Genomic DNA, 18,976 nt, shown 5'->3' with positions numbered 1-18,976 from the left:
TATTAACTATGTACCTTAGAGTAAAGTAAAAACATTTATTGCTAATCCTACTGTCTTGGAAACATGCAACGATCATGCAACTGATGATTGAATAAAAACTCAGACACAAGTTACTAAATAGATACATTTATAATTATGATAAACTATATAAAAAAGCCAAAGTACCCAGCATTACCAGTATGAATAAAAGGGGAAAAACTTACTTTTGAAAATTCAGCATTGCAAAACACAATCCATGATGACAATAAAAGACATTAGACAAACACTGCAATCTAGCAAGGCAACAACATTTTTATTTCTAAAGCATTTTTTCATACAATAAATGTAGCTCAAAGTGCCTTACAGAATATAAAAGAAGAATTAGAAGAGAAAAACAAAACAGCAAGTTAGAAATGGAAATTTATATATAACTGAATAAATAGTATATAAAAATAATTTATAAAGAATCAAATGTGCAAGTAGTAGAATCCTAATTTGAAAATAGTTTTTTTAAGTCCATTAAGGTAGGTCTGATACTATGATAGGATGGCCAGGGAGGACAAAAAAATACAAAACAAAACAAAAAAACTCCATGGGTGAGATACTGGAGAAAAAAATAAATAAATTGGGGATTCCAGGCCAAAAGACCACCCAGCCCCCACTGGGGATTCTACCTAACATAAAAGTGCTAAAGTCAGTCTTATTTTTTAGTCATCATATTAGTCAGTTCGATGCAGTTGGTCTTGTAGACAGAATATCCACTTTCATTCCATCACAAGTAGCTGGATAGTACAGTGATCAGGTGGTGGTAGCATAAAACGCCACCACAGGGAAACTGGAAAAGAAAACAGAGAAAAGTAGGGATTAATGATGATAGCACATCCATGAAGTATATGATATTGCAATGCATATACAATCTATTAGAAGTAGAATAGAAATTCATTTTAAAAAGAGCCATTCTGAAAAAGTGGGTTAATAGTTTTTTAAATTGATCAATAGTATTAGCCTGGTGTATCTCTATCAGTAAAGTATTCCAAATTTTAGGTGCATAATAGCAAAAGGCCTACTAACCACTTTTTTGTGCTTAGTTCTCAGTATAATAAGCAAACAAATGTTAGAGAATCTGAGGTTACGACTGGGAATGTAAGTGGACAGGCACTCCAAAATATACAAGGGAGCAAGATTATTCAGAACTTTATATACCATTAGCAGTATTTTAAAATCTATTCTAAAGGACACAGGTAACCAATGTAATGATGCACAGATTTTCTTTTGCTGGTTAAGATTCTAGCTGCTGCATTTTGAACTAACTGCAACTGAGTGATGCCTTTCTTAGGCAGTCCTGTTAGGAGAGCATTAAAGTAATCGAATTGACTAAAAACAAAAGCATTCATAATTTATCAGTGTCTTGCGGTGTTATAAGAGGTCTTTTGCAATATTTCTTAAATGAAAAAATGTAGTTGTAGTAATATTGTTAATGTGTTATTTAAAGTTTAGATCACAGTCCATGATCACACCTACGTTCCAATACTTCCTCCTTGACCTTCAGTGCCAAGAGGTCAAGTTTATTTCTATGATCTTCACTATTTACATTTTTCCCCACAACTAAAATTTCTGACTTTTGACAATGAAACTGTTATCCAGATTAGCTGAGAAGAAAACAGTGTATGCATCTGTGGCATTTGAGATTGCTCTTTGGTCAATGCATATGTGTATAGATAGATAGAATTCTACAGACAACACCCCATAATGACAACGTGAAAAAAGTTTACTTGAGATTTTTGCAAATTTATCTATACTAATAAAAGGCAAAGCCCTCACTGACTCACTCATCACTAAATCTCAACTTCCCGTGTAGGTAGAAGGCTGAAATTTGGCAGGCTAATTCCTTACAGCTTACTTACAAATGTTAAGCAGGTTTCATTTCGAAATTCTACGCATAACGGTTGACAACGTCCGCCATGTTAAACTTTCTTATTTATGGCCCCATCTTCACGAAATTTGGTAGGCGGCTTCCCTGCGCTAACCAAAGCCGATGTACATACTTATTTCGGTGGTATGATGCCACTGTTGGCCGCCATATTGAACTTTCCAACGGTCTTTGTTACTTATGGGCCCATCTTCAAGAAATTTGATACGCTGGTTCCCAATGCTAACTGAATTCTACTTACGTACATATATACGTCCATAGCCTGCAGCTCAGTCGCCGTGTGAGGTGGCATTGGGTCCCCCATCCCCACGCCTCCCACATAGTTGGCTGCCTGCCTATATAAGGCCGTCCGTCGCTCCGGTCTCTTCATTCCCTTCCTTGCTTCGCCACAGTATTGACGTCTCCCTGCTGATAACTGCAGCCTTTTTATTTAATCCAAGGCTTCTCCACTGTTTTATTGTTCGTTTATTATGATTATAGTTATTGTGTAGGTATTTTAGACTTAGTTTACATTGTTCAGGTACCCATTTCCTTTATCGTTCCAACTGTACCCCCATTAACATGTCTATCGATGTGATCACCATCGATCAAAGAACTGTCACTTACTGAGTGGTTTCCATGCCCGGAGATGGCGACTGCCTTTTCCATTCTCTGTGTTACATATTGCACGGCCATATCAGGCTCACTCTTGATATCCGGAGGAACATTGTGTCTTATGTATTGAATGACTGGGCAGGTTTCAAGGTGTGGACTGATGAACTGATGACTGTACAGGAGATAATTATACTACACAGGAGCACTATTTTTCACTTTTTCTGAAATGCTGTGTTCCTTTTACGCCAGATGTAACAGGACATTTGCCTTCCAAAAAGTTCAACTTTTGTCTCATCAGTCCACAAGGTATTTTCCCAAAAGTCTTGGCAATCATTGAGATGTTTCTTAGCAAAATTGAGACGAGCCCTAATGTTCTTTTTGCTTAACAGTGGTTTGCGTCTTGGAAATCTGCCATGCAGGCCGTTTTTGCCCAGTCTCTTTCTTATGGTGGAGTCGTGAACACTGACCTTAATTGAGGCAAGTGAGGCCTGCAGTTCTTTAGACGTTGTCCTGGGGTCTTTTGTGACCTCTCGGATGAGTCGTCTCTGCGCTCTTGGGGTAATTTTGGTCGGCCGGCCACTCCTGGGAAGGTTCACCACTGTTCCATGTTTTTGCCATTTGTGGATAATGGCTCTCACTGTGGTTCGCTGGAGTCCCAAAGCTTTAGAAACGGCTTTATAACCTTTACCAGACTGATAGATCTCAATTACTTCTGTTCTCATTTGTTCCTGAATTTCTTTGGATCTTGGCATGATGTCTAGCTTTTGAGGTGCTTTTGGTCTACTTCTCTGTGTCAGGCAGCTCCTATTTAAGTGATTTCTTGATTGAAACAGGTGTGGCAGTAATCAGGCCTGGGGGGTGGCTACGGAAATTGAACTCAGGTGTGATACACCACAGTTAGGTTATTTTTTAACAAGGGGGCAATTACTTTTTCACACAGGGCCATGTAGGTTTGGATTTTTTTTCTCCCTAAATAATAAACACCATCATTTAAAAACTGCATTTTGTGTTTACTTGTGTTATATTTGACTAATGGTTAAATGTGTTTGATGATCAGAAACATTTTGTGTGACAAACATGCAAAAGAATAAGAAATCAGGAAGGGGGCAAATAGTTTTTCACACCACTGTATGTACATGCGATTTCTGTTTTTTTATTTTTAATAAATTTGCAAAAACCTCAAGTAAACTTTGGAATAAGGCTGTAACATAACAAAATGTGGAAAAAGTGATGCGTTCTAGCTTACATTCTAATTTTATTTTAATGTTAGAATAACAATATCTATCCATTCTTCTATTTTCTGAAACTGCTTTATCAGGGCATGTTCACGAGACAGCTGGGGACAATAATCGGGCAAAAACAATGCCTGGACAGAATTCGAAAATATAGCAAAATAATATTGTACAATGCAAGAATGGAATAGTGTTTTTTTAGCAAGACACTATGACAAATATAGGATTTTTTGTATTCAAGGGCTTAAAAATTCGTCGTAAATTGTCAGTGTTCATCAATTAACCATCAGGACCTTCAGTGTTTCGTGAAAACATTTCTTTTTCAAGTGTAGGTATTATTGAAGAGTATTACCTTGAAAATTTGTTTAAATTTTAAAATAGAAGCAATAAATCTGGGCATCGTGTTTAAATGCCGTCTCTGCCAAAAATGCGTCATTTAAATGACTGATGACCCTGAACTGGATTAAACGTGTTCTGTTATGGAAGAATTAATTAATACCAATATCCTTCTCAGAACCTCGCAATTGCTATACTGGGATTCATAACGGTTTCAAATTAATGCTGTAATAATTTTAAAAAGGCAGAAGAATTATTCACGGTAGTCTGAAAATCTTTACAACAGATATAAACGGTCTGAATAGTCCGAATGATTTTATTAATGTAATCTTAAAGTCTACTTCTCAATTTTTGAGAAACGGTCGTGTAAAATAATGGACCATAAATTATAATTATTTTATTTCAAAATAAGACTCTCGGTGAGTTAGCGGCAGGAGAGAGAGTAGAGACATTGACGTACAAACGTTTTGGGCGTGGCCAGCTAGAAAAGTGATTGACGTACTCCTGCACGGTGACGTCAAATTCTCGTGCGCGTCTCTGCATCCGGGAACCTCTGTAGTTCCATTAATACAACCAGCTTGGGAGCTGATCGCCTCTCATTGGAAAATGGCGTCGGCGGCTGTTGTTACTGAGACCAAGAAGATAACTGACTTACGCGTTATTGACCTGAAAACTGAGTTGAAACGGCGCAATCTCGATGTTAATGGGGTCAAGAATGTTTTAATTACAAGGCTAAAGCAGGTACTGGTATATCTAGGATTCCACCTTGGAAATTCATACAGCAGCAAACATTTTTTTAAGGGGGAGGGGAAGAGGCCTTTTCAGTTATGTACATCCAGGTGTTTTATTTTGTGTTTGTGGTCACATTCTTTGCTAATTAATTGTTTAGCTTATTGATGTGCTTTGTAAGACTATGATACCGAGAGTCCAGTTGAGGCTGAAAAAGAAATGTTAAGATGCGAGGTTGACCCAGTTTACCTGCGCATTGTTGGCAGTACCAGGGGGCGGGGATATTTGAGGCTGCTTTGGTTGTGGAGCTTTTTCGTGCTCCAAGCTTGCCCATTTCTCTGTTTTCTTTGGGTATGTGAAGCACTTTAATATAAATTCTTTTAATCTAACAATTATTTGACTTTCTTGATGGGCGGATGAGTGGGAATTGGAAATGTTACTTCGCAGTTTCAATTCAGAGATGTGATCGTTTCTTTTTCAGTTTCTTTTTTAAGTCATCTAAAAGTTGCGACGCACTTGTATAAGCGGTATGCATTGATATTAACACAAGTAATTAAGTATTCTGCATCTGGTGGCGTGATCTCGAGAGATTTGCCCATTGCGAGTCCATTCAATAGTTTTTTACGTCAGACTTCATGCTTTATGCAACGCTGTGAGGGAGAGTGTCGTACAACTGTTTCTCTGGCGTGGATTTTCACGTAGTTGTATGTCAGAAATTGACAGATGAACATAGAACACCGTGGGAACAGCTTTGATCCCAAACGTGTAAGAAAGGGTGACCAGTTAAAATTTTGAAGACGGCTCGCAGTCTAAAAGAAGAGCGGGCACGTATTATAAATTAAGAAATGAAAGTAACCAATGTTAATACAAAATGGGTTATTGACCTTGAAGTTTTTAATTCAAGCACTTTCAAAGTTGAGAAAGTTATGACCAAATTCTGTGAGTCATATTTTTCTCGCTACGGTCGTACAAGGTGTCCGTTTGCTTAAGAACTGTACCCGTACTGGGTGGGGTGTCAGTTTGTTTTAGGACAAGAGTTCACAAGGCTATCTTATGGCATGTCAAATCAACTTGCTAACATGTTTTAGACATGGGGGGATACACAGATTATCCTCGGAAGTTCCACAAGTGCTCTCTCCACACTAAAGCAACCCAACCAGCAATTGAAACCAGAGTCCGCCACAGAGCAGAGAAATAGTACTAACTTGCTCAAAAATCTGTGATTCAGTTTGGTCCTAAAAGCATTCATCAGTTTTCGCAAATTTGGGAACGTTCTTTTGCAGTAACTTCACCATGATTTAGGAAGGTCCGTGAGCTGTCCTAACTCGCTAGTAGTTACCAGAATATGGTATTTAGACAGAGATCAGCACGGTCATCCCGGGAAGATTGGTATTTTTTGACAACGCTGGACAACAAGTTCTTTAAAAGATTTTGATTTGACAGTGATGGAGAATAAATACGTCACAAATTTTGTACAATACGTTATCACTCCTTGTACATGGAGAAGCTATGTTCTGTCTGTCGAAATGAAAGTGTAACTTGTAAAGTACAGCTTTGCAATAGCAATAATTTGTGTATAGGAAAGCTGAGCATTTCAAGAATTTTGTACGAAGCTTTAAATGCCCTTACAAAGCGTGAGGTAATACAATACAATGTATATAATTTTCCACTACTACACGAGGTATTTTTAAATCAAGCTTGATTAATGAAAATTGCAATATGCATTAAGATAGTTGCCTTAATTGTGGAAGGATACACATTTGTGGATCACATCTTGTATTACAGTATTGTCCCATATGTGGTTGTGGGTACAAAGTATATTGTAGTAACCCACATTATTACCCTAAAGATAAGCAGGGCTGAATGGATGATTGATATCAAAATGTCACACAGGCACCCAGCGCTTTGCATTATGTGAACCCCTGGAATATTCCTGTTAGGTTTTTAAAAGCATGGGAAGGTTCAAGTAGGCATGCAGAGACTCTAGGGGGTATTGCATAAATCAAGCCTTGCAGAAGATAAGGGTGGAATTGCGGAGAGCGGCATGGCACTTTGAAAGTAAATTAGGAAGCTGCAAGGGTGGCTTCAGAAACTGCACAATGATAACTGTGGCTAGTTTCAGTAAAATCGTTTCTTTACCAGGTGTTTTTTCTTGGCATTGCAGCGGGAAGGAGATCCATCCATCTATTTTGTAAACCTGCTTTTTCCCGAGCAGCATGATGGAAGCTGGAGACTATACCAACAAGCATTGAGTGCAAGGAAGTAACAATCCCTGGAGCACTTAATGTTAAATGTGCCTGTTTTTGGGCTTTAACTTGGTGCGTGTTTCTCTTGTCTTTTACAATATTATTCACAATGTTCAAAAGAGGCAACAATATCATGCATCTAGGCACAGCGTCCTACATTACTGGTTTTTCTCCTATTTTATCTTTGTGGTGTAGCCTCCATGTTGGTTTCAGAAAAGTACAAAACATCTCCAGTATTCATGTATGGCAAGGAGATTCATGAAGTCACAAAGTCCTTCATTCTCAGATGTGGCCTCCAATTTCTCACTGAGACTGTCCGTAGGATGCTTCATAAATACTTAACCTACTGTGGGGAGGACGACTTCTTATCCTAGTGTGACTTTTAGTGCAGTTCCTTGGAGTATGTGAGATTCTTGATAAATATAGGCCCAGGTCTAATTGCTGATATGATATATCTAGCAGTTTGCTGTAGCACCCCTCTCTTGGACTGCCAGAGTCTTTAGAAACTGGCAGTGTTAAAGATTACACGAGTCTGCAGCACATGTGTAAGACTGAGTATATGGGAACAAATGTTGAATATGACCTTTCAAAAGATGTAGCCTAAAAAGTAATGTATATAAAATGGCTTTTGAACAAATTTAAATATTTTGCTTACATGCATTCACTGCAGTATATTGGGAGTAAATCTTGAATTTTGTGGTAGTGGGTTGAAAACAGTCAAAGCTGAATGAATTTCCTAAGACTAGTATGTTGCATTTGAAATGTGGGCATTGCATAGTCGGTTCCACTACTACTTCAACTAATGGCTGCAAGAAGTTTATACCGACTAACTCTGTAGATGCTAAAATGGAATATCTTGTTAGAACTTTTACTCTGAAAGAAGATCATTACAACATGCTCTTTAAACAGTACACCAATTTCACATTTTAAAAATGTTTTAAGTGAAGCTAACATTTTGTTTTTTCTTGGACAATTGCCACATGTGCTTTCTCAGGGGAAGCTTGTTTTGAATTTTTGCTGCAGACTTGTGTGAATTGTTATGATAGAACTTATTTATATTGTCTTAAACTAGGATGGCTCTATAGTTTATTGGTGTAGTGTTGGTTCTGTGTTGAGGTTGGGCATAGATTGAGTTATTAGTTGTGATGGTCACTGTATGGATTTGTTGTTCCCCTGTTTCCATCCTCCCTTTCTGAGTTTTGTTCGTGCTCTAAGTTGACCTTCCATTGTCCAAAGATGTACAACTAAGCTAAGTGTATTGAGTTGTCTTCCGTGTGTATCCCGTATATGTCCAGAGATGGAATGGCATCTAGTTTCTTTTTCCTCCCTCCCACAAAATGAAATTCAGTAAGATCCAACTGCATTGAGTTGCATGTTTTATTTGATGCAGCTATGTAGTATAATGTTATGTCTCCTTTTGGCTTTCGTAACAATATGAATTTGTCTGGGCATGGATTCTTCAAGATACTGACGTGTTTAGGAATGTTTTGCCATGTGGAAACAATTGGAGTGGCTTTAAATTGGCCATCTGCATAATCTTGCTGTGAACAGCCCTTTCTATCTCATACCAAAGGTAAATGATATGGATAAGGTCTGAGAACTAAAGCACTGAATACTCTCAGTCCTGTTCTTGGAACCATTTTGTGACAATATACGCCTTGGACATTGATACTTGGTGCATTATAATGCTGCATCAGTGTGTGGATAGATTATAGCCATGTAAGGATGAATTTAGTTAGAAGTGATAATCTGAATGGCAAGTCCTATCTAGCATTTTTTTAGTGGGAGCCCTAATGTGTATTTTATACCATCACTTTGCTGCCACTGGCCTGTACTGCTGACACCAAACAAAATGTCTCCATTTATTCATGTAACGTGCACATTCCCAGGGCTTGAAATGTGTATTGGATATGTACAAATCTGCACCAAAGTTAGTAATTTTCGCGAATTCTAATTTTTATTGCATACATTTTCTACGTACGTGTTTGGTAACACTTCCTTAATTGTTGCAAGTATAGTCAATATCTCTTCGTAAAATCACTCTTGCATTCTTATGCCAAATATATTACTTACAAATTGATTTATTCTTGCCTTAAGTTTTGTTAAGGGTTTGTGTGTATATTTAGCAATTGGCTGTTTAGAGGAGTTGCAAAAGTGTGCAGGTGGAGTTGAGCACACTGGACTTGTGGTGCTTTTTGTATAAATTTCCCTTTATAATTTGAACCATCTGACTGGATTAGTTTTACACCTTGAGGTCGGGTAAAGTAATTATTACTGGAGAACCTCTAACTTTAGTCTTGGTCAAATCACTCGCATAACAGATTGTGATCTGTCAATTTACACAGGACTAATTTATTCTAAGGTTATCTTGTGTAAAAAGTCCCTTAAAGTCTCCATAATTTTTACTGAGACATGAACGCACAGTCCTTGAAAGTTACTGACATGATCATTTTAAATTGGAGTAAAAAGTACAGGGGTCCTTTGGTACCTCACCCCCACCTCCTGGTGTACCACTAATTCCATCCCAAATAGGGTTACAACTAGGATGAGTGATATGTAAAATTATGTGGTTGATCATTGTTCCCTTAAACATCAATTGATGATGGTATTGGGAGAAGGGGCTATCATTTTTGAGGCTGAAAAAACATTTTCACTGAAAAGGCCCAAATTAGCTTTTATTGCAGTTGTTGACTTTTTTTCTTCTGTTCAACTAAATTAGCTATTTTTAAGTAGCTGGCTAGTGAAGGCAAGTTCTGAGGCATTGTGTTCATCTTGCCTATATATTCAAGTGTTCATGCTCAAGCAAATATTTGCTCATTGTCTCAAAGCAAAATTGTGGGTCAAGGAAACTAGGCTTGTTTTCACCCACAGAGTCGCTTGTCACTGGTAGTTTTTGCTTTTTGCACCATTCTCTGCAAAGCCACAAAAGAGTGGTATGTGAAAATCACATAACTGCCCTGTTTCAGAAGTGCTTGAACCAAAGCAGTGTTCGCTATCCTGCTACATTCAGTGTCACAAAGATAACAAATTTTGCTCATTCCGTAACTTTATAAAACGCCAACTGATGCTAGTAATGCTGGTCTGGCAAATTTATACCACACATGATGAAGGTGGTATTGTACCTAATAAACTAGCAACTTGGCATATGTTTTACCTGGAAAATTTTATCCACTCATGAATGTGTGTTAAGGATTGTAATGTAATAACATACTTAAGTGAGTTCTGAATAAGACCAATGCAAGTCTAATCCAAATTTCATTTATCAGAACTCAAATACTGGTTTGTCTTTAAGACAATTCAGTGCTTTTCAATGAACACTAATGGTTCATATATTTTATAATATATAATTATAAAAAAAAAAATAAGACTGGTGCATTTATGTACAAGAAAGGCAGCACCATGCTACCAAGTTGCAAGCCATGCTTTGCATTCGGTGTGATATTTAACTGTGCCTCTATATAGCCATATTAACAAGTCTGATGTTTCCTAAAGTGTTTTGTTAGTTTTGATGGAAAGTAATCGCATAGGTCATAAAATACTATAAAGCTGACCTCTTATTCATACATACATACATATGTATGATGGCTTTGAGATTATATGTTATGATTGCACTGCTATGTTGTTTGATTTTGATTGGGCGTTTCATGTGTATTTCCTCTCCAAACATTTAAACCCCTTAAAGTGGTGGCAGATTTTTTTCTCTTTCCACCATTTGGCTTTTCTTATAGGTATGTACATTTAAGCACACTTTTTAGCTATGTCTTGGTTTTGTGTAAAACTAATGTTCTGCCATGACAAAGAAACCTTTTTTTAAATTAAGGCAGACCATAAAAAATGGGAAGTATTCCCAAAATAGGATTGTTGAATAATTTTTGGTGCTACATATACTTTACATCATACTAAAATAAAATGTACAACAGCAAAAGGATGGCACTAACTTTTTTTTTTTTTTTTCTGAATAACTTATTGAATATTATTCGGTGCCAGTAATTAAAGGCTTGCACTGCATTTTCTTATGGTGGGTGTATTTAGACACACCTGATGTGATGATCAGAAAGTATTCATCTTGATCTATTAAAAGAGCAGTAAAATTTACTTCTGTGTAATCTCAACGAGTGCTCATACACTTAAGTTCACAAAGTTTTTCTTATGCAACCATTTTTGTAGAGGGTTTATGTCTTCTTTGCTGGCTTAGTATGTCTCATGCAGTAGGCACTCGGATAGGGGTACCCATCAGAATGGGTGGGTGAGGTGTTTAATCCACACCTTTGCAAAGCAGACTTTTTAATCTATGCATTATACATTTTGGTTGATGGTATTCTGTCTTGCTTTTCCCTAAATGATCAGACCCACGTCACACCAACACAGTACGGATCAGGTATGTGGATATGGTCATTCCTGTGGACTTGATATGTATAATGCCTGTTTTGCAATGAATCACTTGATCTTTTCAAAAGAACCCAGGAATATTAGAATTCTGTATTTTCATTTAAAATCTGCACACACACTGTTGTATATTTTTAATGTTGCATGTAATTTTAAACCATGCCTTGTAATTCTTAAAATATGAAAGTTCATACCCATCGTTCTAGCTTGTTGGAGACTTGTTCACACTGTAAACTTTTAATATGTATAAATAAAAACATACTCAATATTGTCTCTGCAATACATATGTGCATTTTCTTTTTTTGTCATTTTTTTTTTTCTCCTAACACTGCACAACAGGAAATTAAATATTAAGCTTAAATCTTAGACCAGACAGGAAAATGGTACCCTGTAAGAAAATTTATGAACTGCAGTGTTCACAATAAAATTTAGGACTGAAAATTCAAAGTAATATCAAAAATTAAAATAGTTTCTATAGGGTCACAAACAGAGCTTACAATATAAAGAGGGGGTATTGAAATTTGTTGCTGACCTAGCCAGAATTGTGTTTTAGTGATCAAACCCTACTTTATCAGGTTAACATTATAGAAATGAAGATGAACGGAAAATGTTCAGAGAGTCCCAAATTATTGGTAATTAATCCAAACTTCGGCTGCTTAAAGATGCAACACCAAGGGATTTTCAGGTTGTATTTTTAAAACCCCTTGCTTGATGAAAACCAGTAGGTACACATTCTGTCAATTATACAGTCTTGTCTCACAGCCTGATTGGGCATGCCGTAGCGGACTTTCACAAGGCCACTTAAATTTGGAATCCCATACTAATACAACTCTTGGGATAAACACAGGACAGTGTGCTGCTTGATAATTATAACCTTGTTTTATGATTTTTGGATTTTTGCAGCTGTGATTATTGGATATTTGAATAGTTTCGTTTTTTTTTTTTCTCTAAACTAGGTTGTTTTATGAATGAATGTTAAATCTGTAATTTCTACTGGAGGCATCTTTAGTCTTGTTCTCGTCGTACTTTTAATAGGAAAAAAAATTCTGTGTTTTAGGCGATTGAAGAGGAAGGTGGTGATGCTGAAAACATAGAAATTACAGTATCTGCAGAGACTCCAACCAAGAAAGTTCTCAAATCTAAAGGTAAATGTGAAGTTTTTTTTTTTTTTTTTTTTCAGGCTGTTTAAACAAAAGCATTGTTTTAAGTTCTCTCTATATATAAAAGAAAATCCTGGAATGGAAAGCAAATGCAAGGCTACGATACGTGACAATCTCGAAAGACATTTTAAAGACCCGCGAGATCAAGGAGACTTGCCACAGTGTGTCTCGGGGGGGGGGGGGACCGTAAATATGAGACATGGTGCCAAGAGATTGTCCCAGGGCCATAGCAAAAAGGACAGCGGCTGTACAGGCTTTAAAAAGATCGAAGGGCAGCGCAACAGCAGCTACCCCAAACGAACGCGAGCAGCGTTATACATCCTGCAAGAAAGAATTCAACCACGCCTGGGGCCAGAAATAAGACGGGTATTGCTTTTACAACGTCATGCGAGACCAGGCAGTGAGCCATCATTTAAAACCAGTCAGCAGACTTCCAAGCTAGCAGTTGTTGGATTGCTTTTGGCAGGCAAGCATCATGTGCTCCGAGCTCTTAAAACGACATGCGACAGGCAGAAGAGGCAGCAAAAAGACCGCAAATGATCCAAAGTCATATCCTTAGCGTACGTTCAGCCGCAACACGTAACCACGCGTGGGGCAGGAAATAAAGAAACAAGTATTGTTTTTACAAAAGTTTTTTTTTTTTTTAAAGTAAAAGTGAAAATAATGCATATGTAACAATTCACAAGAAAATAACAATCTCTTTTAAATTGTAGATTGCCTGCCTAAGGTAAAGTCATCCCCGATGAATGGGGACATGGGAATGAGGGGGTCCTTTCATCGGATTAGTGCTATTTCAGATGTGGAATGGCAAAATGGGGGAGGCAGCTTGTTGAATGAGGTCTCCAGGACTTGAAACAAATCCAAATCATATTATGTGATATCATCTAATGTGAAATTCTACTCTGTACTTCTAGAATTTTTATTTTTATACTGTATTGATTTATTCTGTTCTATGTATTGTACTGTATTGTATTGACCCCCTTCATTTTGACACCCATTGCACACCCAACCTACCTGGAAGAGGGTCTCTTTGAACTGCCTTTCCCTAGGTTTCTTCCATTTTTTCCCTGCAAGGTGTTGTTTTTTTTTGGGGGGGGGGGGGGGGGGGGGTTTTTTCTGCTCTTCTTTCAGGGTCAAGGCTGGGTGGCTGTCAAGAGGCAGGGCCTGTTAAAGACCATTGCGGCACTTGTGTGATTTTGGGCTATACAAAAAATAAATTCTATTATATATCTGGTAAACCAAACACGGGTTGGCGAGCGAAGCGAGCAGGGGGCGGAGCCCCCTAGTCTTTATCAAAATCTGGATTCAGTAAAGGGATTTCTGAGGTTTCTTGTGGTCCTGCTGTAATAAAACAGCAATAAGGCATCTCTTACTGAGCATCCCCATTTAAATTTAACAGTGGCAACCAGTGTAGTGTTTTGGTTTTGGTTTTTTTAAACTTGATGCGTGTAAATGCCCTGCCAAAAGTATAAACTTGTCTATGACTGAATTTGCTTTTCAAACCATTAGTATGGTAACAAAATATATTCTCTCGATATATATCTATAATTTTAAAAAAATTGTCTGCCTGTTTTAGCATCTCATGAAAACCACCACACTTCTTTCGACCGAATTTTAAAATTTGTTTAAATAGGTAGAAAAATGAACTGAGATCTTCAGTTAGAAAAAAAAAAAAAAAAAAACTCTTTCAAAATAAGTAATAGTTGATTTATGACAAAGGTAGCATTCAATTTTTGTCAAGTGCAAGTGACCCTTTTGTATGGAAATCCCATAATTTAGCTGGAGTAACGTCTTTTCAGATCGGAGTGGTAGTGGACAGACGCTTCAGAGGCAACTGCCAGGATTGTTGCTCATGGAGGAGGAAGTTTTTTTTTTTTTTGTTTGTTTTTCAGCAATCGTATAATATGTCAAGACAGTGCTGCTTTCGTCAATAACATTTCAGTAGTATTGAACAATGATTGTTACTGTACTATGAATTGTTCCTTGCTGCAGAATTGTTTCTCTAAATCTTAATTTTACAGTAAAAATTGGCAAGCTTTGAGGTTAGAATCCCTCGGTACTAAGTAAGACAGAAAAAGTACATGTCTTTGATTTTACACATTTACCCTGCATTTTGTCACTCTTTTGGGCAAAACTGGGTGGAGCACCTAGTTATGTAATCTATTTGTAATAATCCCTTTTGCTAATGCAGATGTTTCTATGGGAATCAATTGAAAATTGCAGGCTAACTGCCGAGTTTGTTTCAATGACTGTTTCTTTATACAGTAATCCCTCACCTATCGCGGTGGTTACGTTCCAGAGCCCCCCCGCGATAGGTGAAAATCCGCGAAGTAGCAACCTATATTTTATTATTTATACATATTTTAATGCTTTATAAACCCTTCCCACACTTATAAACCTTTCTCACTCTCTTGTGAACCTTTCCCACGCTCTTATAAACGCTTCCTATGCTCTTAAACACTTTCTACATTCTTAAACACCTCAGACCAACACTGCACGCAGCGATCAGACGTCAATGTGTCTGCACTCGCTTTGTGAAGGGGGGCAGCTGAACTCACGCTGAGCAGAAATGGACTTTGTGCTGCTTCTGCCAAAATGCCTGCTTGTCGCTCGTGTGGGTGTGTGAGAGCTGAACGCACCTTTGCTTCAGTCCCCGGAAGCGCCGTACGCTCCTGCCACTTCGCATTGTCAAGGGGGTGGGGAGCTGAATGAACGCTAAGGAGAAGTGGACTTTGTGCTGGCTTTGTGCTGCTTGTCGCTCTGCGTGTCAATAATTTAAAAGCCTCTACATCACCAATTTTCCTGTCTCACTGTCTTGCGTGAAGTTAAAATGTTTTATAATAGTGAGATGTTACTCATATCCGTAGCCCGACATCCACATATATGTGTTAACAAAGTGTGTTTTATAAGTTTACATGTGTTTAAAGCATGTGGGATGGGTATTTTAAGGCTTAAACTATAAAAATGTTTATTTATATGGTCTTTCTATATTGCGGATTTTCTTCTGTTGCTGATGGCTCTGGAACATAACTTCCGCGATAGGCGGGCAATCACTTGTATTTAAAAACCCGCGAAGTCGTGAATCCGCGAAAGTGAACCGCGAAGTAGCGAGGGATTACTGTTTTTTTTTTTTAATTTTGAATCCTGCACTGTCCGCATGGCAGTGGATCATAACATTTTAAAGTACATTTTAGATTGCTTTGCTTAGCTTTACCACAAGAAAGCTGGACACTGTAGGAATTGACTTTGAGGACAATTGGGCTAATTTGTATAAACTGTTTTATAGGTAGGAAATCTGATGCTGCTGATGATGGCGATGCAACAATGGAGGAAGAATCCTCAAGCAAGGTAGGCATGTTGAAAGTGTGGTGTGTTAAGGATTGACTTTTATGCTATAGTGTACGTGCCGTCCTTTGTACACTTTGATTAACAAAAATTGGGAATAGTGTGTGTATGTATTTTTGAAAAAAATTGCTGAAATGTACTAACTCCAGTTTTAGTATATGCTTCTTAGCCTAGCTTTCATATTAGAAGTTACTATTCTGAAATAATTGGTAATTATAGTATTGAAAATAGCATGTGTATCCACTGAATGAGGGTGCTAGCTTATCCAAATATGTTAGAGGTATATCAGGGCGGAATCCTGTGAGATCCATCATTTAAAGTTGGGGCATGGGATTTTATTTAATTTTCTTGTGGCAAAACTGCAGTCTTTGAGAAATGTGAAAACGTTGTCTGTAGTGTGCAGTAAATTTAAACTTCATATACTGGGTTTAAAAAAAAAAAAAAAAAAAAGCACTCCGTTTCATGATGCTGGCTTTATGGTTACTTGAGTCTGTAGAGTTTGAGTTTCATTATATGCTGCTTGAAGCACACTTTGAACTATCATTAAATTTTTGCAGGTGTTTTTCCCTCCTCCAGGCCAACTACAATTCCTTTGATTCCAATGCTTACTTTGCTGCTCCATTTATTTTTCTAAACTAAATGGGTTAAGGTACAATCCAGTTGAAGGGTTAACACCTAGGGGTTTTGGGCTAAACTAAGCCAAAAAAAAAATCATGTTACTGTCTGCAACCCCTGCCTACCCCCCGGTGTTCCTACACCAGCACTGAATATCTGTGGTATTTGCACCTGAGCTGAGATTGCACAGAAGCTATTCACTTCTGAGCCCACCTTTTGAATTTTCAGTGAGCAAAGTAGAAGAGAAAAGGTCAATCAGCTTTTTTTGTTTAGAACATGCACGGAAGATGACAATACTTTTCAATGGATGACAGCACAATTTTTGTGCAAAAAACCCATAGCATCACAATTTCTCTAAGAATTTCTTTGGCTATAGACTGTTTGAGGCTGCCTAACAATAAAACAAATACAAACTGTTGGTGATTAATAAAATCACATGTTAACAATTCTCACCTAGCTGGGTGTACACGCAGGAATATCAATCTTATTATTAAAAATTAAAGTGAGTCACATTTTTGTCACTACGACAATGCCCTCTAATGCGTTAAATGCATATTAAATTGGCATTGATATTCCAAGTGGAGTGAGGTGCACATGTTTAGAGTGATTACATTAGCTAATTTGCACACTGAATCGGGGGTGACACACCACACCATTTTTACGGTGATCATGAATATAAATGACACTCATCTGCAAGTTATGCAAAGCTGAAACAGTTTGTTCAAAATGAAACAATGTCATCAGTGTCACAGTTCTCTAGACCCATATAAGTTGTTTGTGCCAACATCGTTAACTTTATGGTCTTTTGATAAATGTGTAGTTTATGTTCTGTGCATCCTTCTGCTGTGCCATCTTCCGAAATTAAGATAGAAATAAAAACTAATTATGCCTCAGCCTGCATTAATTTTTTGTTATGGTCACAGTAGGCATTCTCTGTATGGCATTGCCACCACCCACAATGAATGAGACCAGTTACAACATATTCACAATTTGAATAAAGCTCCATGTGGATGTAATGCCCTTGCGCTCTGCAGCAAATTGGTAGTATTAGACAAGGTGTTTGTTGGAAAGTCATGGTTTAATGTTTGTGTTCTTGTTGCATTTGCCAGGAACAAGTTTGCAGTTATTTTAAGCTTAAGACTCATTTTATGTGTTCACAGGTGAAGCTTGAGACCTTGCTAGGTTTAGATGTGCTTACTAATTTAATTGGCTACTCAGTTAATACACTGTGGTTATGTTCTGGTATGTGATGTGATAGTCTGGGGTCTGAGTAGGGTTTGCTCCGCATGAACTGTTGAAAAATTGGATTAATAAGGAAACGAGTTAAAAGGCAATGTTTCAATGTCATTTAATTTAGGTGCCTTTTTAGTAAGCATCAAGCATAATAGCGTGTTTATACAGCAAAACAAAGTTCACTGACAGTTTTGAAATCAAATCTGGGTCATTAATGGTACCCATATCCTGTGCAGTTTGATAATGCTAACAATTTGCGATATAGAACTTCTAAAATGACTACAGTGTATTAGGAAAATCTGTTAAAATGTAGAACAGAGCAGCAAAATCAGTGTAAATCTTGACACCTCCTAGTTTGTGGATGAGATTTAATGGTCATAATGAACTATTTAGTTTACATTCTAAATGTATCAAGGACAGATTTTTTTCATCGTCCCCATAAACCGTTGCATCAGTATGATCTGGAATGCAGACTTGGATGTGGAAACACTCTTGTGCATGTTTTCCTTTTCTCATTGTATGCTGTGCATCAATTTTTTTGGAGATGTATCTCATCATTTTTTTTTTTGTCAACACTATTAGTGGAAAGTTGGTTATGAGCAGATCAGCAGGCAGTTTCAGAAGAGGAAAATGATTGTAAGCTGGGCATTATAACCTGGGAAGGTCAGAGTACAGTTATTTTATAGTCAAAATGGAACATTTTGAGAGCTTCCAAAAACGTGTTTGGGTTTGTAGTATTAAGTGTTACTGCACAGCTGTAGAATGGAAGGGACATCTGTTGAACAATCTTAAAGTACCATATTCGGTTTCCCCACTCACGTGCCACCAGAAATCTACTTGGAAGTATTGTTTTTATTCTAGAGTAAGTGGTATTGGACCTACTCCCACCAAAAGTACATCTTTATGTAATGTTTAATTCATCTTTGTGGTCCCCTTGACAGTTAGCATCTTGCCTGTTGGGTAATTACCTCATGATACCACCTTTAACAGAATACTCAATCTCATGATTCTTAAACCCTTTCATAGTTTTAAAAAACAGATTGACTGTCTGTTTTGAACATAGTGACTTTTTTAATTCCTCCACCGTATGTGACGATGTGGGTTCTGCTCCCGTCTCCGTTTTGGGAGCTCTTGACCCCAACACCATCGGTAATGTAACCGGATGAGCTGGACAGTGAAGACATCATGAAG

General features: G+C 37.5%; 1 protein-coding gene across 1 annotated transcript in view; it reads left to right on the top strand.

Moving 5' to 3' along the window:
• Positions 1-4,645: 4,645 nt before the first annotated feature.
• The window catches only part of sltm (SAFB-like, transcription modulator), a 49,524-nt gene continuing 35,193 nt past the window's right edge, over positions 4,646-18,976 (top strand). The window contains 3 exon segments of the mRNA XM_051920276.1: positions 4,646-4,812; positions 12,490-12,577; positions 15,879-15,940. Of these exon segments, the coding sequence (XP_051776236.1) occupies positions 4,678-4,812; positions 12,490-12,577; positions 15,879-15,940 (285 nt within the window). The 5' untranslated portion in view covers positions 4,646-4,677.

This window comes from Erpetoichthys calabaricus, chromosome 17, assembly GCF_900747795.2.
Source record: "Erpetoichthys calabaricus chromosome 17, fErpCal1.3, whole genome shotgun sequence".
In the NCBI taxonomy this organism is placed as follows: Eukaryota; Metazoa; Chordata; class Cladistia; order Polypteriformes; family Polypteridae; genus Erpetoichthys; species Erpetoichthys calabaricus.
The sequence above is the reverse complement of the archived record's forward strand: the minus strand, read 5'-3'. Positions and strand labels throughout refer to the sequence as shown.